This window comes from Thermobia domestica, chromosome 9 (assembly GCF_964235325.1).
Source record: "Thermobia domestica chromosome 9, izTheDome1.hap1.1, whole genome shotgun sequence".
In the NCBI taxonomy this organism is placed as follows: Eukaryota; Metazoa; Arthropoda; class Insecta; order Zygentoma; family Lepismatidae; genus Thermobia; species Thermobia domestica.
In genome coordinates, this window is record NC_137462.1 from 185,464,280 (window position 1) to 185,480,635 (window position 16,356).

General features: G+C 33.2%; 1 protein-coding gene across 1 annotated transcript in view; it reads left to right on the forward strand.

Annotated features, from left to right (window-relative positions):
* Positions 1–16,042, forward strand: part of LOC145660501 (homeobox protein SIX6-like) — a 70,647-nt gene extending 54,605 nt beyond the window's left edge. Inside the window, exon 2 of the mRNA XM_081725627.1 lies at positions 8,557–16,042. Coding sequence (XP_081581753.1) covers positions 8,557–8,830 — 274 coding nt within the window. The 3' untranslated portion in view covers positions 8,831–16,042. The remainder of the gene's footprint in view (positions 1–8,556) is intronic.
* Positions 16,043–16,356: the final 314 nt, after the last annotated feature.

Sequence of the window (16,356 nt, forward strand, 5' to 3'; positions counted from 1 at the left end):
CAACTTGGTAAGACCCCTACGTTGACGATAAGTCAAAATCTGAAATGACGTTGCTGCTCCTATTTCTTCATTTTATCCCACAAAAATAGTGCATTTTATAAAAGCATTACCTTAAAACAAATTATTATTATTGCTATTATTATTATTATTATTATTATTATTATTATTAAATATTATTATTATTATTATTATTATTATTTAAATTTCAAATTAAATAATATTGAAAAAAGCTATTATCAATTGGATTACAAACCGAGACACTTTAGTCAGGGGTGCCCACAAGGGGGGGCTATGACGCAAACTGCGTCATTGAAATATTTGGGGGGTTGAAAATCTATATAAATATGTTTGAGGGAGTGTAAAAATTAATCGAAAAGATTTTTTTTCATGGAAGAACACCTACGGATAGACAATTGAGGGGGGTGCGTCATGGACATAAGGGGGAGTGGGCACCACTGCTTTAGTGGTAGGTGAATCTTCCAAACTTGGACCACTTTGATAAGAGGTTTATTTTCACACCTTCTATCGGTAGAAAGTACCTAACCAACTCAAGAACTACCAGTATTTGCATTTTGTTCCTGTTGAACTAGGGGCGGATTCAGAAGAGGAAACTTTCTCATTTTATATATAAATAAAACCCATCCCAGAGTTTGGAGCTATTAAAAGTAGCTGTAAGTAGCAGTATTACAACCCACCGTGCCCCCAGAATTTAGTTCGTCCTGAATCTGACCCTGTGTTGAACTTACCAGTAATAATGCTTATCAGTTTAATGAAACACGCATTTAAAAATTATAAATGAATTATATGCCGTGACATGGTGCGCCCTATCAATAATCAAGCTCACTATAAATTGAAGGGTTCGGGGTAAGATAGTGCTTTGCCACACTTTGGCCAAGAATGAACTAAATGTTACTTGTAGGTCTTCAACTGTAGTACTTTTAATTGTCAGTAAGAAGTTACAAGAAATGTTAGAGATAACAGGACAAGTGCTATAAATCTTTGGCGCTCCTATTAATATGATCGTAAATATTTCAGCATCAACAACCATAGGCGCCCGAAGGGAGAGCAGGGGGGGGGAAGGACCGGGACCCCTTGACTCACGAAAATGTATACGTAATATGACAAACCACGTATATTAAATACCAGAAATATCAGACGTAATATAACAACCATGGAGATGCCCCCTAGAAAAATTTCATCAACAACCTATGCCACGTGTCAGAGCAACATGGCGGAATCTAGTACAAGTAGTGTCAGAAAGTGTGCGAGAAATATTTCTCATGCTAGTGAAGAAGATTTCTTAGAAGAAAATGATTTTGAGCCAAGTGGAGCATTTTTAAAAATATAATGTGGCTTAGCACTGTGTTTCTCAAATTCAGCTGTACTTCATTAACATTCTTCTCGAAATTATCCTAATATGGCATATCACTATGTTACCCCGAGTTCATATTTTATAAATAATAAAGCCTAGGAGCTATATAGTGATATGATACAATTTTCAACCCTAATTTACATTTAAATTTATTCAAACTTGAACTTCATTGACAGAAAAAAATGTGGGATCTTCCTTTATAATATCATCATCCGAGAAGTAGTTTCCTCGCCCGAAAAAAGCAAAGATCAGAGAGAGAATACTTTGAAAAGTTGTGAAAAGATTGTAAATTGATGATTTTAAAAAAATAATTCCGGTAACTTTGGGACAAACCCTGTATATTATAATAGTACAATGAGCAGAGTTACTGAAAAAAGAATACCTCATTTTCCGAATTAGTATTGCAAACAAAAGACTCTAAGAAAGGTTTATATAAGGGTTAAATATTTTAACTCATCACTGAGGCTAAATATTTACTAGCTCAAGGGATAAATTTATACTTGTATAAAACAAAATTAGTACTTTTGACTTTATTCTTTGATGCTCCAGTTTCTTCTGATAAGCAAGAGTATTTTTCAGTTGATCCAATTTTATTCATTCTAATTGAAACATTCTAATACGTAATGGTAGATAAAGGTGGTAAAACATTACTGCTTCTTGAAAGAGTTGATTTTACTTGATTTTGTGTTTAACATCCCGTTCAGCAGGGCTATATAAGACGTGGACCTACAGTTTAACGTGGGATCCGAACCACATGAGTTCTGCCGGGAATGATACTTGAACGGGATTGTTCAGAAAAGGGCAGTAATCTTAGGGATAATATTTTATAATTCCTCTGCGACGCGGAATATATTTCTCAAATGGGAATGCTGAACTCAATACAAACAATGCGGAACTGAAAGATCAAACATGTGAAGTAGTATGACATCAGCAGTACCAATCTTAAAACACAAGACCACTAGTCATTTAAACACACGGCTAACTCCGTTTGGCAGTTGCGCAAGCTCATTTAGAACATCCTTCTTCTTCTTTTATTCTGTCTCTTCTCGCTTATTCCAGGTCGACATTTTCATCTGATTCGTTTCCATCTTGCTCGGTCCCAAACGTTAAGTATTCTCTGTTAATCCCTTTTCTTCTAAATCCGTAATCACACAATCTATCTACCTTCTTTTCGATCTTCCTCTTCTTCGTTTGCCTTCTATTTCCATCTTCCCCACTCTCTTGCCGACATAGTCATCATTTTTTCTCATAACATGACCACACCGTTGTTAATCTTCTTTCTTGTACTTTCTTCAACATTTCAGTCACTTTAACGCTGCTTTTTATTCTTTCGTTTCTGATCTTATCCAATCTGGTACATCCTTCTGAACATTTTCGTTTCGGCCACGTCTAGATCTTCGTTTCCTACGTTTCTGCTCCGTACACCATTGCAGGTCTCACTACGGTCTTGTAGGGTCTTCCTTTCAGCTTAACATCTATACTATTATCACGAGAAATACCTGAGATCTCCTACTCCTAATTCGCCTTAATTCTGTGCCCTCTACATCTAAACTCTCATCCTTGTTCACAGTGAAATCTAGTGGAATCAATACCTGTATTTTCCTTAGATCCTATTCTTCTACCTATACCAGGGCCGTACTGCAACCCAGGAACCCACCGGGAAAGTACTTTCTAGGAGGCCCACTCACATGTACGTACTGCTACTCTCCCCCGACAATAAAAGGAGTCTGGGAGTGCCACTGGGATAAAGTATGCTGAAAAGTCTTAAAATGCAGATTTAAAACTTTTTAAGGCAGTAATTTCTCCCCTGACACTGATCGATCTGACATAATACCCAATCCTCCATTTTTCTCTTGCAACTATACAATCATTTGCGGAAGCTCCATTACTTCATATCTTCCCCTAAAATAACAATGCCGCACTTGTGCCACAAACGCCCCTGGTTCATATACAAATACATATATGAAGCATCAGAATTGATCTATACTTTATACAAATACAACACTTCTCCATTGTATTAACACCAGAATCGTACCTATGAGGGTGGGTGGTGAAGCCGTGGCCGCGGGCGCTGATAGCAAGAAGGTGCAGAACGAGCAAGAAGAAAGAAAACGTGTTGGAAATGAATAAACGACGCCCCGAAAAAAGTATTGGCGCCCTAATTAAATCAATATTGTTGTGGGATTGCAAAGGAGTAGATTTCTTAAAAAATAAATCTTCCTCGCTTCGCTCGCAACTCAAACGTTTCAATGAGCCACAACAAGCTTTTAATTATTACTTAAAGAAAGTTATTATATATGATTCGTTAATGATGATGTGATATAGGTGGTCGCAAGCTGCTGTTTGCGCGAGAATATTAAAATGAAAGTATAGGGACTTAAGAGTCCAGAACCTAACCTAACTAATTTCGTCTTTTTGAAAGACTAATCCCTACCAGTGATCTTTTTTATTTCATTGACATATGAAATGCTTCCGATTTCAAGGAATTTATTTGGATGATTTCACCATCAACTACTTGTATCGCCAGGATATATATATACTTGTATGTGATTGTATGTGTATAGATTAGGGTGTATGTGTTAGTGTATTTTCAATGTGTTAATTAATAATAAATAGTCTTAAATTCAGAACTTTCATTCATTAAGAAATTAAGTAATTACTTTAATTTTAAACATATGTAGTAGCCAAACTACATTTGGCTTTTGAAGAGAAACATTTAACATATTATTCACTTTCATGGATCAATATTGAGAAATTCGCAAAGAAGGCTTCTTCTAAATATCTGTTACATTTCACAAAATACTTTTTACCGTAAAACAATTGAAATTAAAATGCTATTTGTGTGGTCATATACAGAATAAAATTTGAAACGTTTACAATTATTACTGGAAATTAATGCTATCACCTATTTCGAACATTTTAAAAGCACATACTTTCTAATGCATTGAAATTTCATTTATTATCGATAGTATGAAACGTTGTAAATTGTTGTAAATTTCTATAACTGTTCTCCAATTGGATTTGTATACAACAAAAGGTAGTTTCGTCGAGTTTAACAAAACTAATATAAGCCTCTTGAAAAAGCTTTTTTTTTTTTTTAAATACTAATGATCGCTTTTGGCTGTTGCAATGGTCTGTCCAAGCAGCTTGATAAAAATTTAGCGTAATATAACGACAAAAGCTGCTTCTCTTATATGTATATAAGAAAAAAGCTTGGTGAGGTGAATATAGGGGAGGGGAGCGCCGAATTCTACTTCGTCCCGGGCGCCGAAATCTCTAGCTACGGCACTGATTGGCATCGACCAAGGACCCCCCCAAAATTTTAAAAAATACTAAAAACATTTCCACCATAAAAGTTTTAAAAAACGTAACTAGAGTCACTCCTATATAATTCATGTACCCTTTTGAACATGTTGAGAGAGGGCGCATCATAAAAGTTTTGATTGGGGCCCCTTGTATTTCCCGCTCCCAGTGGTGTTAATCTGGCCCTGTATATTTTCTATGCGGAAAACAAGGTGCTCTAAAATGTAAATTATTATTTAATTTCAAGTTATGGCATTACTTGAGATTTCAATTTAGCTTAATATTTCAATATTAGCAAAAGTATAAAGCAGAGTGGAAAATCAGGAACCTTTCATGGGTCGAATTTCGAAAAATGTGAAAGGCTGTTTTCACAACATCATGGGCTGGTAACGCTGTTCTGGAATTAACTGACTGTATTGCCGGTACTCGACGTGTTATCGTTCTTCGTTCCCTTACTCCCGTATGCGAAGAGTGTGTGACGGATGCCTTTTTGTTCATATACCGATACTTACGATACGAGGCGGAGGGCCCATTAAAAAAATTCATCGTCCAGGGCCCACCGGGAAATTTCCAGGTTTCCAGTACGGCCCTGATCTGTACAGTTTCCTCTTCATCTCCGAACTTCATATATATTGTGTTTCCTTCCTACTGGCTTTTAATTCTCTTTCTCCAAAGCTCTTTCACACTCTCCTAATTTCTCTTCTAATTCTTCTCTGTTAGTATTACACGTCGTGTGCAAACAGTATACACCAAAGTGATGCGTCTTTAACACGGGTACCTTCAGATAGGACATCCTTAACTAGGCTGAAAGTAACTCTAGGGCCGCGCCGTGCGAAGGTAACTCAGTTTCACACACAGCAGAATAAGTCGCTTATAACTCAAGCACTATTAGTCCTACACTAATATAAGTATACATTTTTCGAAAGAGCATAAAATGGCGAAACCTTTTAGAGGAAACATTTTTCCGAATTCGATCTTGTGAAGAATCTGTGGCTAAAAAACTGACGTCACGCTCAACCAATATTAAGTAAAAATGAAAATAACAAGAAAACCATTATATTTAGCTCAAAAATGTAGAAGACCAGTGGCGTAGGGAAGGGGCCCGCAAAGAGGTCCGACAATGTACTTTAGTACTTTAATGTTTGTAATTTTTTATATATTTTTATGTTTATATATTTTTTTGTTTGTAATTTTTCTATATGTACCTATAACAGCACTTGCTCTCCCCCAAACATACATCCTGGCTACGCTACTGTAGAAGACAATTAGATAAACAAAACAAAACAAGTTCGGATGCTCTAGCTCCAATGGTTACTGAGATATAGTAAATAATAGAAAGGGCTAAAATTTCGACTTTTTCCTCCTTCCCCCGACATCCGACATTTTTGTGATCAGTGATGGGTATATATTCAGAAAATATCGGATGCCAAATTGTTACATGATTTGCCCTTAGAACTCAATTTGTAAGCCCCGATGCTGAACAGTGATGTTTGGAAAATGATTATTTTGGCTGATATTGATGGCGCTGTTTGACACTCCTGCAGTGGTGTCCGAAATGTTGGACTTTTCTGGGAATGTACATACTGTATTATTTCCTATCAATGTGCGAAATTTCGTATTTCTAGCTAGTAAGGAACGTACGAAAAATTTATGTCACCCAGAAACCACGAAAAATGAAGTTTCAGGGGATCATGTCTCAACCTCTGACAGCGCCCCAGACGTAAGACTTAGTACTGTCATAGAATATATAATTACTAGTAATTGTGCTTAATTTGGTGTTTGGACAATATTACTTACTCAGGAGTGATATCTTGAAAATGACCATTTCGGTGTTTCGGGAAAGCTAGCTTGCAGCGCGGCCTGAACTTCGCTGCGTACGCTCCCGTGCACAATTAAAAAAAAATAATAATAATAATAAAAGACTGAACCTTAATATTGTAGTTACAGCTCATTTGTGAAAAGTTTTAGTTTGTAAAACTTTTCTCAATCACTGTGATTTTTTAAATTTTTGTTTGAAAAATGTTGAAGCCGAGTATTGTAGTTACGATTCATAGTCTAAGGTCATTGGTACAAACTTATTCTTTGTGCAGTCTGATTGGCTGATCATTTCCAAATCTTTATTTAAAATTTCTCAAAAAGTTTTTTAAAAGTTTGGTGTAAAATTGTTAGAAAATTTTTCAACCTTAATATTCTAGTTACGTCTCATAGTCCGACGGTCGTTACTGGGAAGTTAATCTTAATGCAGTTTGATTGACTATTTACTTTCAAATCTTTCTTTAAAATTTTAAAAAAGTTTCAAATTTTTTGCTTAAATTTTTTCGATTTCTTTTTAAAATTTTAGTTTGATTTTTTTTTAAACCTAAGATTGTCGCTACGGCTCATAGTCTAAGGTCAATGATACAAACGTATTCTTTGTGCAGTCTGGTTGGCTGATCTTTTTCAGCCGTAGTATAGGACTCATAGCATCAAGTCATTAGTGGAAATTTATTGCTTGAAATATGATGATTGTTGATGCCATCTAATAAACAAGATTAGTAATAAACATAGGTGGGAGGTACACGAACGTTACAAAGCAGTTTCTACTACGATGCAAGCCTCAGAATAGAAGCAAGAAAATAAATATAAAAAAAAATAAAAAAAACAGAGGTGCACATATGTGCACCTATGGACTAAAGAGGTTAAAATATTTTCAACTACTGTTTTTAAAAAAATTAACCCTTTAGCTACGACTTAGTCTGTCATTGCTGGAAAAATTTAGGGTTTAAAACCAGATATATATATATATATATATATTTGAAAACTTTTGTTTATTATATTTTTGGTCAGTTTTAAATTTTTAGTTTGAAGATTTGTTGAACATTACGATTATAGTTACGACTCATAGTTCTAAGGTCATTGATGAAGAAAGTAGGACTGGAAACATGATAGATAATTATTAAAACATTTTGATATGTAACAATAATAACAATTTGACAGTTCGAACCTTAATCGAAATTCATTGTCTAAGATCATTAATGGAAAGCTATCCTTGGTGCAATTTAATTGGCTGATAAACAATGTATTCCAGAAGAATAAACAAGAATTTTAGGAATGATAAAAAAAATGCATGAAAAGATTGAGATCTTGGCCAATAATTAGTTTTTGGATCAGGGTCCACAAAATTTTTGAAAGGCCCATAAATCGAGTTTTCGTATTTTCTACGGAATAAGCACAGTATACTGAGTTAAGTGATAGTTTGGGTTTGACTACACTACAAATATAAGGAGTACAAGATAAATTTTGAATGAAATATATTGGATCTTTTGATCCAAAAACTAAATGGCAAAGAATGGCGTACTTTGTAGCGGCATAAAGTTTATTTTTATTTTGTCAAATACTACGCATGATAATTTGCCTCGAAGTATGTCAGTTTGTTCAGCTCGATGCCATCTGTTACCGATTGGATCTGATAAGTACTTCTCATCTTTGCACAATGTCATTGTTAAATTAAAATCATAATTTTAGGTTGTATCTTATTACCCATAGTGTGCTATTGTCTTGCTAATGTCATAATGAAGAGCTTCATGACGGGTACTTCTGCATCAGTTCCATCTTTAATAGGTGGGATAGTTATCGTATAGCATAAATTTTTAGGTTTACAAATGATTTTTTTGTATTTTCTCGAAAACTACGCATGAGGATTTCATACTCAGTAGCTCAATGAAATTTCTTCATTGGCATATGTCTTACGGTTGGACCTTTTCTTAAAAGCGCTAATAATATTGTAGCAACTATTATTATTTTAGTCTTGTATGGATGCCATTGTAATATTGACTCATACAATTTTAATTTTTATATCCAGTAACTGTTTCCTTAATTAATTTTTAATTCTTTACTTCTAGCGATGAACACATGACTTGTCAGGATGGCGAAGTTCAACCAGGTCAGGTGACCTCTTCACCTAGTGTAGGAAGCCCAGCGGAAATTCTTCAGGACCAATTGAAGAGCTTCTACGCCTCCAAAATGTTTCAGGATCCTCGAGGACTTGGAATGGTGAAAAACGAACCTGGAGTTGTAGCTCCAATGATTCAGTTTCCGTCGCATTCTGCTTATCATGGTTACCATGGGTACGACCCAACAGCACTCGCTTCGTTACATTCAGCTCTACATTCATGAGAAATACTACTGGTTCACCTTTCGAGCTTCCTTTGTGTAAGTTACGCAGTGATACATATTCTGTGATGCAGTGTACAGGGTGTTTTGTTTCTAAGTGAAAAACGCGATAATACACAAAACGAAGAAAGATTATAATATTTTCATCGTAACTACAACGAAAACAAGCAGATGAAATAGAATGGCTATATAGGGTGTTCCATTGAAACCTCCCGCATTTTATTCAATCGCAAATCTAAATAAACATTAGGAAAGCGTAAATAAATCACAGAAAATAATAATATAAACTCATATATTTCTACATAGGTACCATTTGTAACACGAACAACATCTAATCAAAATTAAATTTTATTTCACATTCTCTACAACAAGTTCATCATTATGATAGCAACGAGGTATTTCACTGAAGTAGCAAACACAAAATCCTTCACCTAACTTGTGATTAAGAAATCCAACAGATTAAACCTTAGTGAACACAGAATTGGTTTATTGCATTCAATCCAACGGTTTCCGAAGTTTTTATTGTGCGAGCTACGAACTCCTCGACTCCAGTGTGGAAGTGTGACCTCATTTTGAAGGATCAGATTAGAATTCAAATAAGCTACCTGCGGATACAAAACTGTTGCAACGTATCAATTCACACGAGGTCTGGAACTGGTCATTGCAGCAAAGAAAAATTGACCAAAAAACTCTATCGTTCATTAGGCTTTATCAAATGTTCACTGTATAACTATCTTGCACACTTTATCTATAGACGTGGGATTTTATATACGCAATGACAAGCAACAATTTGTGGTAGATTAAATAGGCCTCATCTGAAAACGAGATTGTGTTAAGAAATTTAGGAAGGGTTCATATCTATACGAACCACAGACTGCCGACGTACTTGTCCGATTTCAGTTCTTGAACAAATTGCCCTTTTTGCAGATCAAAACAAGCCTTATCCAATACTCCATCCACTTTTGCGAGTGAAATGTTGAATTTGTATTGATGCTTAGCGAATAGATATGTGCTAGGGATTCACTGAAATCCTACTCGAATTCCTTCAACTTCATAATTTGAAAACAATTCAGGAACACTATCCTGTTCTAGAACACTTTCAGTAGCTAGAAATTTTTCGAACCCTTTTTTAACGGCATTCTCATCAGGTACATCTCGTCAGGAAACTTATATTCTTTTACTACACCAGTTATATTGATTTAATCCCCACGTAACATTACAATTTGTGCATGTTTCTGTGGGGTTGCAATTTTGCCTGTGGGAAACAAGAATGAAATTAATTAATGACACAGAAACGATTCAAATATTAAACAACAAGCAAAATTAAATTGTGTAGTAGTCAGACACACTCTTAGGGTGAGCAGGGGGCTGATCCAACGTTGCGACCACCCTCTTCTATCCTCCTGGACTTTCAGTTCTTTGTACGTAAGTTGAACTCAAGTCAGTTTCCACTAAAATTATCTCCGCCACTCTACCATCTTAGTGTTCTGTCTACGGGTTTGGTACTAGTGCTTTTTGTACTACGTAATTTCTATTTACAAATTATCATAATCATTCGTAACCACTAACTCCAACGTGGGAGGTTTAAATGGAACATTCTATATTATAATTTTTAAAAAAATAAAAAAGGAAAAGAAAATTTCGAAGTAGAAAGAATTTAGATCTGTAGTCTGGATACGTTGTAGGTTTTACCAAGAGTTAAAAAGGACACTAAATACAAGATTTCTTAAATAGTTTAGAAAAAGATTCAAGAATCTATCTATATAGCTATAAAAAGAAATAACTATAAATATGCAGAAAACTAATTCAGTACAACATAAGTAAAAAAAAAAAAAAAAGAAAGAAAAAACTGATTCGTGTAATAACGGAAAGAAGAAAATGTTGCCAGCTATAGTAAATTTCTTGAAATAATGCAGTGATTTATTATTATGATAATTTATGTACTGATTACTTCATTCTTTCCGGCTTTATATATGAATCACCCTTTCTGACTCAGTGTAATGCCGAATTATTTCTGTATGTACTTATTTATTGTTGAACTTTTCATATCACCAGCATAGAAAAGAAAGACAAATCCGAAAACATGGTTTTGGGAAAAAGGCATTCGAAGTTGGAGAAGTGACAATAGAATCTAAAATAAGGATACAGGGCAAACAGAAAAATGTAATTTTGGGAAGAAGCATTTAATTTAAACCTAGAGAAACAAAATACAGAAATTGCATGTTAATACATTATAAAATAAATAATAATTATTTTATTTTATTTCCACCTTCTGCTGCTCTAGCTTTGAATGCCTTTTGTCGAAAATTGCATTCTCTTCTGAACTCCTGATATATTACACACTTTCCCATTTTCAAAATGTCTTATCCCTTGCTCTTTTACTATTAATATTAAGAAATCTTAAGGATATAAGTCTGCAAGATATGTTGCTCGTTCCCTACGGAATTAAACATTATTTTCTACTTGAAAGAAGAATAATGGATCGTTACGTTAAAAAAAAGGAGCATATGTAAAGAAGTATGAATAAAACTGTAAAAATATACATAGTAAAACCAAAGAGAGAGAGTAATTTGGAGGTGGTATATAATATCTATCTTTCTCAGTATTAAAACCAACAGGAGACAATAATATCAATGTTTTGAGAAAGCATACATATTAATAGTAATAGAAAATAGCAGAATTAATATTTGGTTCCGATTAATAATTTTTGTAGCCATACTAAAACTACATATCATTTATTAAATTTGTAAAATGTTATCATTTAGTAGCAGGAGAGTCAAGTACGAAAGTATTAAACACGTCTTTTTTTTTAAAATTCTAGATATGTCTGGCTGTTTTCAAGATTTTATTTTTAGTAATTTATTGCATATACTATCTACATTTCATAAGAAGCGAAGTATACTCCAATTGTAGGTGTTATCATATCAATATCAGAATTTACTGTTAAAGAAATAAAGAAGAGGTAATCTGTTGATATACATATTTCAAGATAAATCAAGTTGGTTGAAATCGATAGTTAATACGAGATTTTATTTGGATTTATTAACAAGGGGCGTTAGAAAAAAACACAAATTACATCCTATTATAAATTACTGTTAAATTATTATGCCAAAGGAATTATTCCAACAAGTATTTGAGGAAATATTTCATATTTTTGAAGAAATCTATAATTATATTGTCAAAATCTTACTAATTAATATTTCATTATCAGATATACTTATAAAAGGATTAAGCACCCACTTAATGTCTCTCTGGTTCGGCTGTTAACTGACGGTCCTTGACTCTCCCAAAAAGAAGTATGTGAAAGCTGATATTTGTAGCTTCAATACAGAAGGATATAAGAAAGCCTTAGTTATGTATTTATATCACGTCATTAACTATATAATATCGTTTCAATATACTCGTACACATGATCAAGTTGTAAAACTACAGTTAACTTTATATATTTTAAGTTTTTAGATTTTATTGTTGTTTGGTATCAGCTGCGTGGTTTCATCGCTTTCATTGTCATTTGAAGATGCATGGAAAAAGGCATCTCAAAAGATATTTTAACAATGTTTTCCATTTAAGGTCATAAAGAATGGAAACCCGCTGCTATATATTGTGCAGTTTCTAGAATCCAAGAAATCACGTTGATATTTGCTCTAAACTATCCTGTTGCGTCACATTTGTTGCTCATAGGTCCTTCAAATTAATCATAGTTATGACACTATCTTCTAGCTTAAAATCTAAAAATTCGTTTCTCCTTTCCTTAAATCTTTATAGTCAGGAACAATTATAGAAACCTAAGTGTAAGAAGTCTATATGTAGTAAAATTCGGAGTTTCTCGAACCGGAGTTTCTCGGAATGGTTTATAATGTTTTATTAACCATTATAAATTTTACATAAATGCTTTGTGTTATGCAATCAAAGAATGTAATCATTCTGTACCGTGAAACTTTGAATCAAGATAACGCATGTTTGTTATTTTCTGGTTTTCGTTTATTTGTTTATATTTTAAATAATTATTTCTCTGTTGCCTTCTATTTCGTTTCTGCTTAATTATTGGATTACGACTATGTTTAAGAACAATAACTTACAAGAGATGTCTGATATGTCCCTATACAATCTCCAATCATGTTCTAACTCTACTGTTAACAGATTCATATGAAAGCATTATAATAGCTATTTTTACATTTACAGACAAATCCATAAAACACATTGGATTTGTAATTCCAAACTGGGCTACAGCGTTTCTAGTCTAGTTCCAAAATTTACTTTCTGAAGAAAAGAGTATATTGTATTTGAAACACTTACATTGGATAAGTAGTTTAAAGATATTGCTCATTTAACTATACTGAATACATTAAAATCTCTGGATATAATCAGAGTTGCTATAGGAAGGTTAAAGTCACCATGTAACACATATACTGCACCAGAAACCACAAAAAATTAGGTAAAACCAGCTCTGTGTATTTTAAAATTAGTTCTCTATGGAAAATAAATATATTATTAGTAATCCCAAAATAATAATGCTGCAGTTAAATGTATGCGAGTCTTACAATTTTACAAAAGTATTGAATTGCTATATTTCTGTGTATACCAATGAAAATCATTTAAAAGTTAAAGAAATTTAGCATACTTTTTTGTATGCTTGTTATTATTTTTAAAATCAAGAATCTATATCATTAATAATGATGTAATAGATGTTTGAGCTCCACAATATAGAATATATTTTATTTTTTCGTAAATTGCTAAGTTCAAAATTGAAACATTTCATTTTAAGTCCTTAAAAATATTACCTGCTTATTTTTGTGTTTATGCTATAATTTTTTACAGATGTAACTGAAAAATGTGTCTGTATTACTAAGTTTTCAGTTGTATTTTTAAGTTCACTTATATAGTAATTTAAATATAAAGTTATCGAACTAGTTTGTAATACAATTTACAAAAACTCAAAGCAGAAAAGTCGAATGTTCTTTGTATAAATATGTTTTGTTTGCTCAATAGTTATTATTGCAAAATTTTGTGGAATGATTATTTAGTATGCAAGTATTTCGTATTCTTTCGTATACTGATAATCGCCGAAAAGAAAATAACTCGAGATGACTATTTCATTGTTGTGAAAATATAAAGCAATTTAGTTATTTTGTATTTAGTTCTATTTCTGCAGTATTCTTGTATGTCTTCGTCTTCGTATAATTTTAAATATACACAGTTGATTTTCCAACATTTGATAGAATTCTTCTTACTTCTTTCTAATTGTGTACTTACATAAACATATGTATAGATTTGTACATAAATTGTATAAGGTTATTGTAAATACAACAGGTTGAATTATAAATTACAGTTTTGTGTAATTTTTGAAGAAATAAAGAATAAGAATGTAAACAGAAAGATTTACATTTATAAAATAAAACCTGTGTTGATCCTTTCTTTGAAGTGAGGGAAAAAAATCTTATAAATTACGTACATGCAGTGTGTAAATTTTTAATCTATAGTTACACTTTATTTAATCAATTTAATCTGTAAAAGCATCCAAGCAATGTTTACACTTCATTAAAAATTTAAGTATGTTCTCTAATAGGTTAGTATTATATAGTATAATAATTACAGATAAACCGTAAACTTCTTTTATGAAGAATTTATTCTTGTAAAATATCAGGCATATTTCTTCATAAAATATCAGGTAGACTAAAAAGTAATGAACCTTTTGCACACGAAATGGCGTTAATGTCCCAAATTTTAGGATATATGAGTTGCAGTGGGTCAGAGCCTAACGTCATGTAACAGCTGATAGTTGAATCTAGTAGATCTGCTAAAAGTGTTGGAATTCTTATTATCAAATGTAAGGTTTTGCACCTTTGAATTAACTTTTCGCAAAAACTGCGCTAACTTTTACAATTTTATTTAGATACAATCGGAAGTGCTGCGCAGGTCCGTAAAGAAATTTGTGCTGTTTTTGGGTAACATACATTATCAAAAGCAACAGCCAAAAGATAGATTAGTCGCTTTCGTTCTGGAAATTTCAATGTCCAAAACGCTCCTCGCAGTTGGGCGACCAATCACAGCAAAATTTGATAGTTTGGCAGAAGTCAAGGAAGACTGGTATATAAGCAGTCATGACATTGCAAAGGACCTGAACGCTCATCATTAAACAGCGTTAAATCATTTGGAGAAAGTTGGTCACAAGAAGAAGCTCGATGTTTGGGTGCCACATGATCTGACTCAAAATCTTTTACTATCGGCGAATCTAACTGAAACTTAGCGATCTTGACCATTTCTGAAGCGGTAGATCACTACAGAGTAGAATTAAAAAATGGATAACATACGACAACTATGTGCGAAGAAGATCGTGATGAAAGTAAAGAAAAGCTCCATAATCTGTGGCAAAGCTTACACTTACTCCCAGGAAGGTTATACTGTGCTTTTGGTGGGATTGGAAAAGCCACGAGCTGCTATTGCAGGGCAGAAAGATAGACTCGGATGTGTACTACTGTCAACAATTATTGTGAATACAGCTAGCAATTCAAAAGAAGCGGCCAGAACTAGTTAACAGAAAGGATGTTGTATATCATGTTGACAACATCACACCACATACATCTTTAACGATCCGTTAAAAATTGAGAGAACCTGACTGGGAGGTTTTGATAAGTCCACCGTATGAGATCCTCGTGGACCTGTCACCGTTAGAACCGCTTCGTTTTTACACTTCCAAATAATGATATACCTAAATGTCGAAATCTTATAGAACAGTTATGTCCGTCCGTCCTTCTGTCGACATGTATCAGAGCAAAAACATTAAGAGATATCGAGAAGTGGTTTTATGCGATCGAATCAGTATCCAAAGAATAGGTTCTATCTTCTCCGTTAATCCTATATTCAAACCAGAAAATGGTATAAATCAACAATTTCCTGTTTCAACGTTTATTGTCATAGAATGAAAACGGTAACAATAGCGACAAGCTGTTTCTTTCCAATTGATCCAGCGTGGCAAGAGAACATATTATCACCCGACCGAATCTGAAAGTGGTTGAAATTTACTAAATAGTACTTACTAGTACTCCCGATTTCAATACTTATTTTCATAAAGCAAATAACTGTAAAATATATCGAGAATCATATTTTTTTCTTTTACAATAGAACCAGTATCCCAAGAATAGGTTCCATCTCCGTTAACCTCATATTCAAACCACAAGTGATAAGAACTAATCATTTCCGGTTCCAACTTTTTATAGCCATATAAAGACGGAAATAGATAACGACGAACAGTTTATATATATATTTATGTTATATATATATATATATATATATATATATATATATATATATATATATATATATATATATATATATATATATATATATAGATTCAGTACCGCAAGAATGTTTCACCTTTGATTTTATTACTCTAATTCAATGGGAAGCGATAGATATCAATTATCTTTTATTTTATTCCTCTATTAAAACCGAAAGTTGCAGGTGTACTACTTCTAGTTTCAATATTGAATTCGCATATTTCTAAAATTTACCGTAGTTTCGCACTTTTT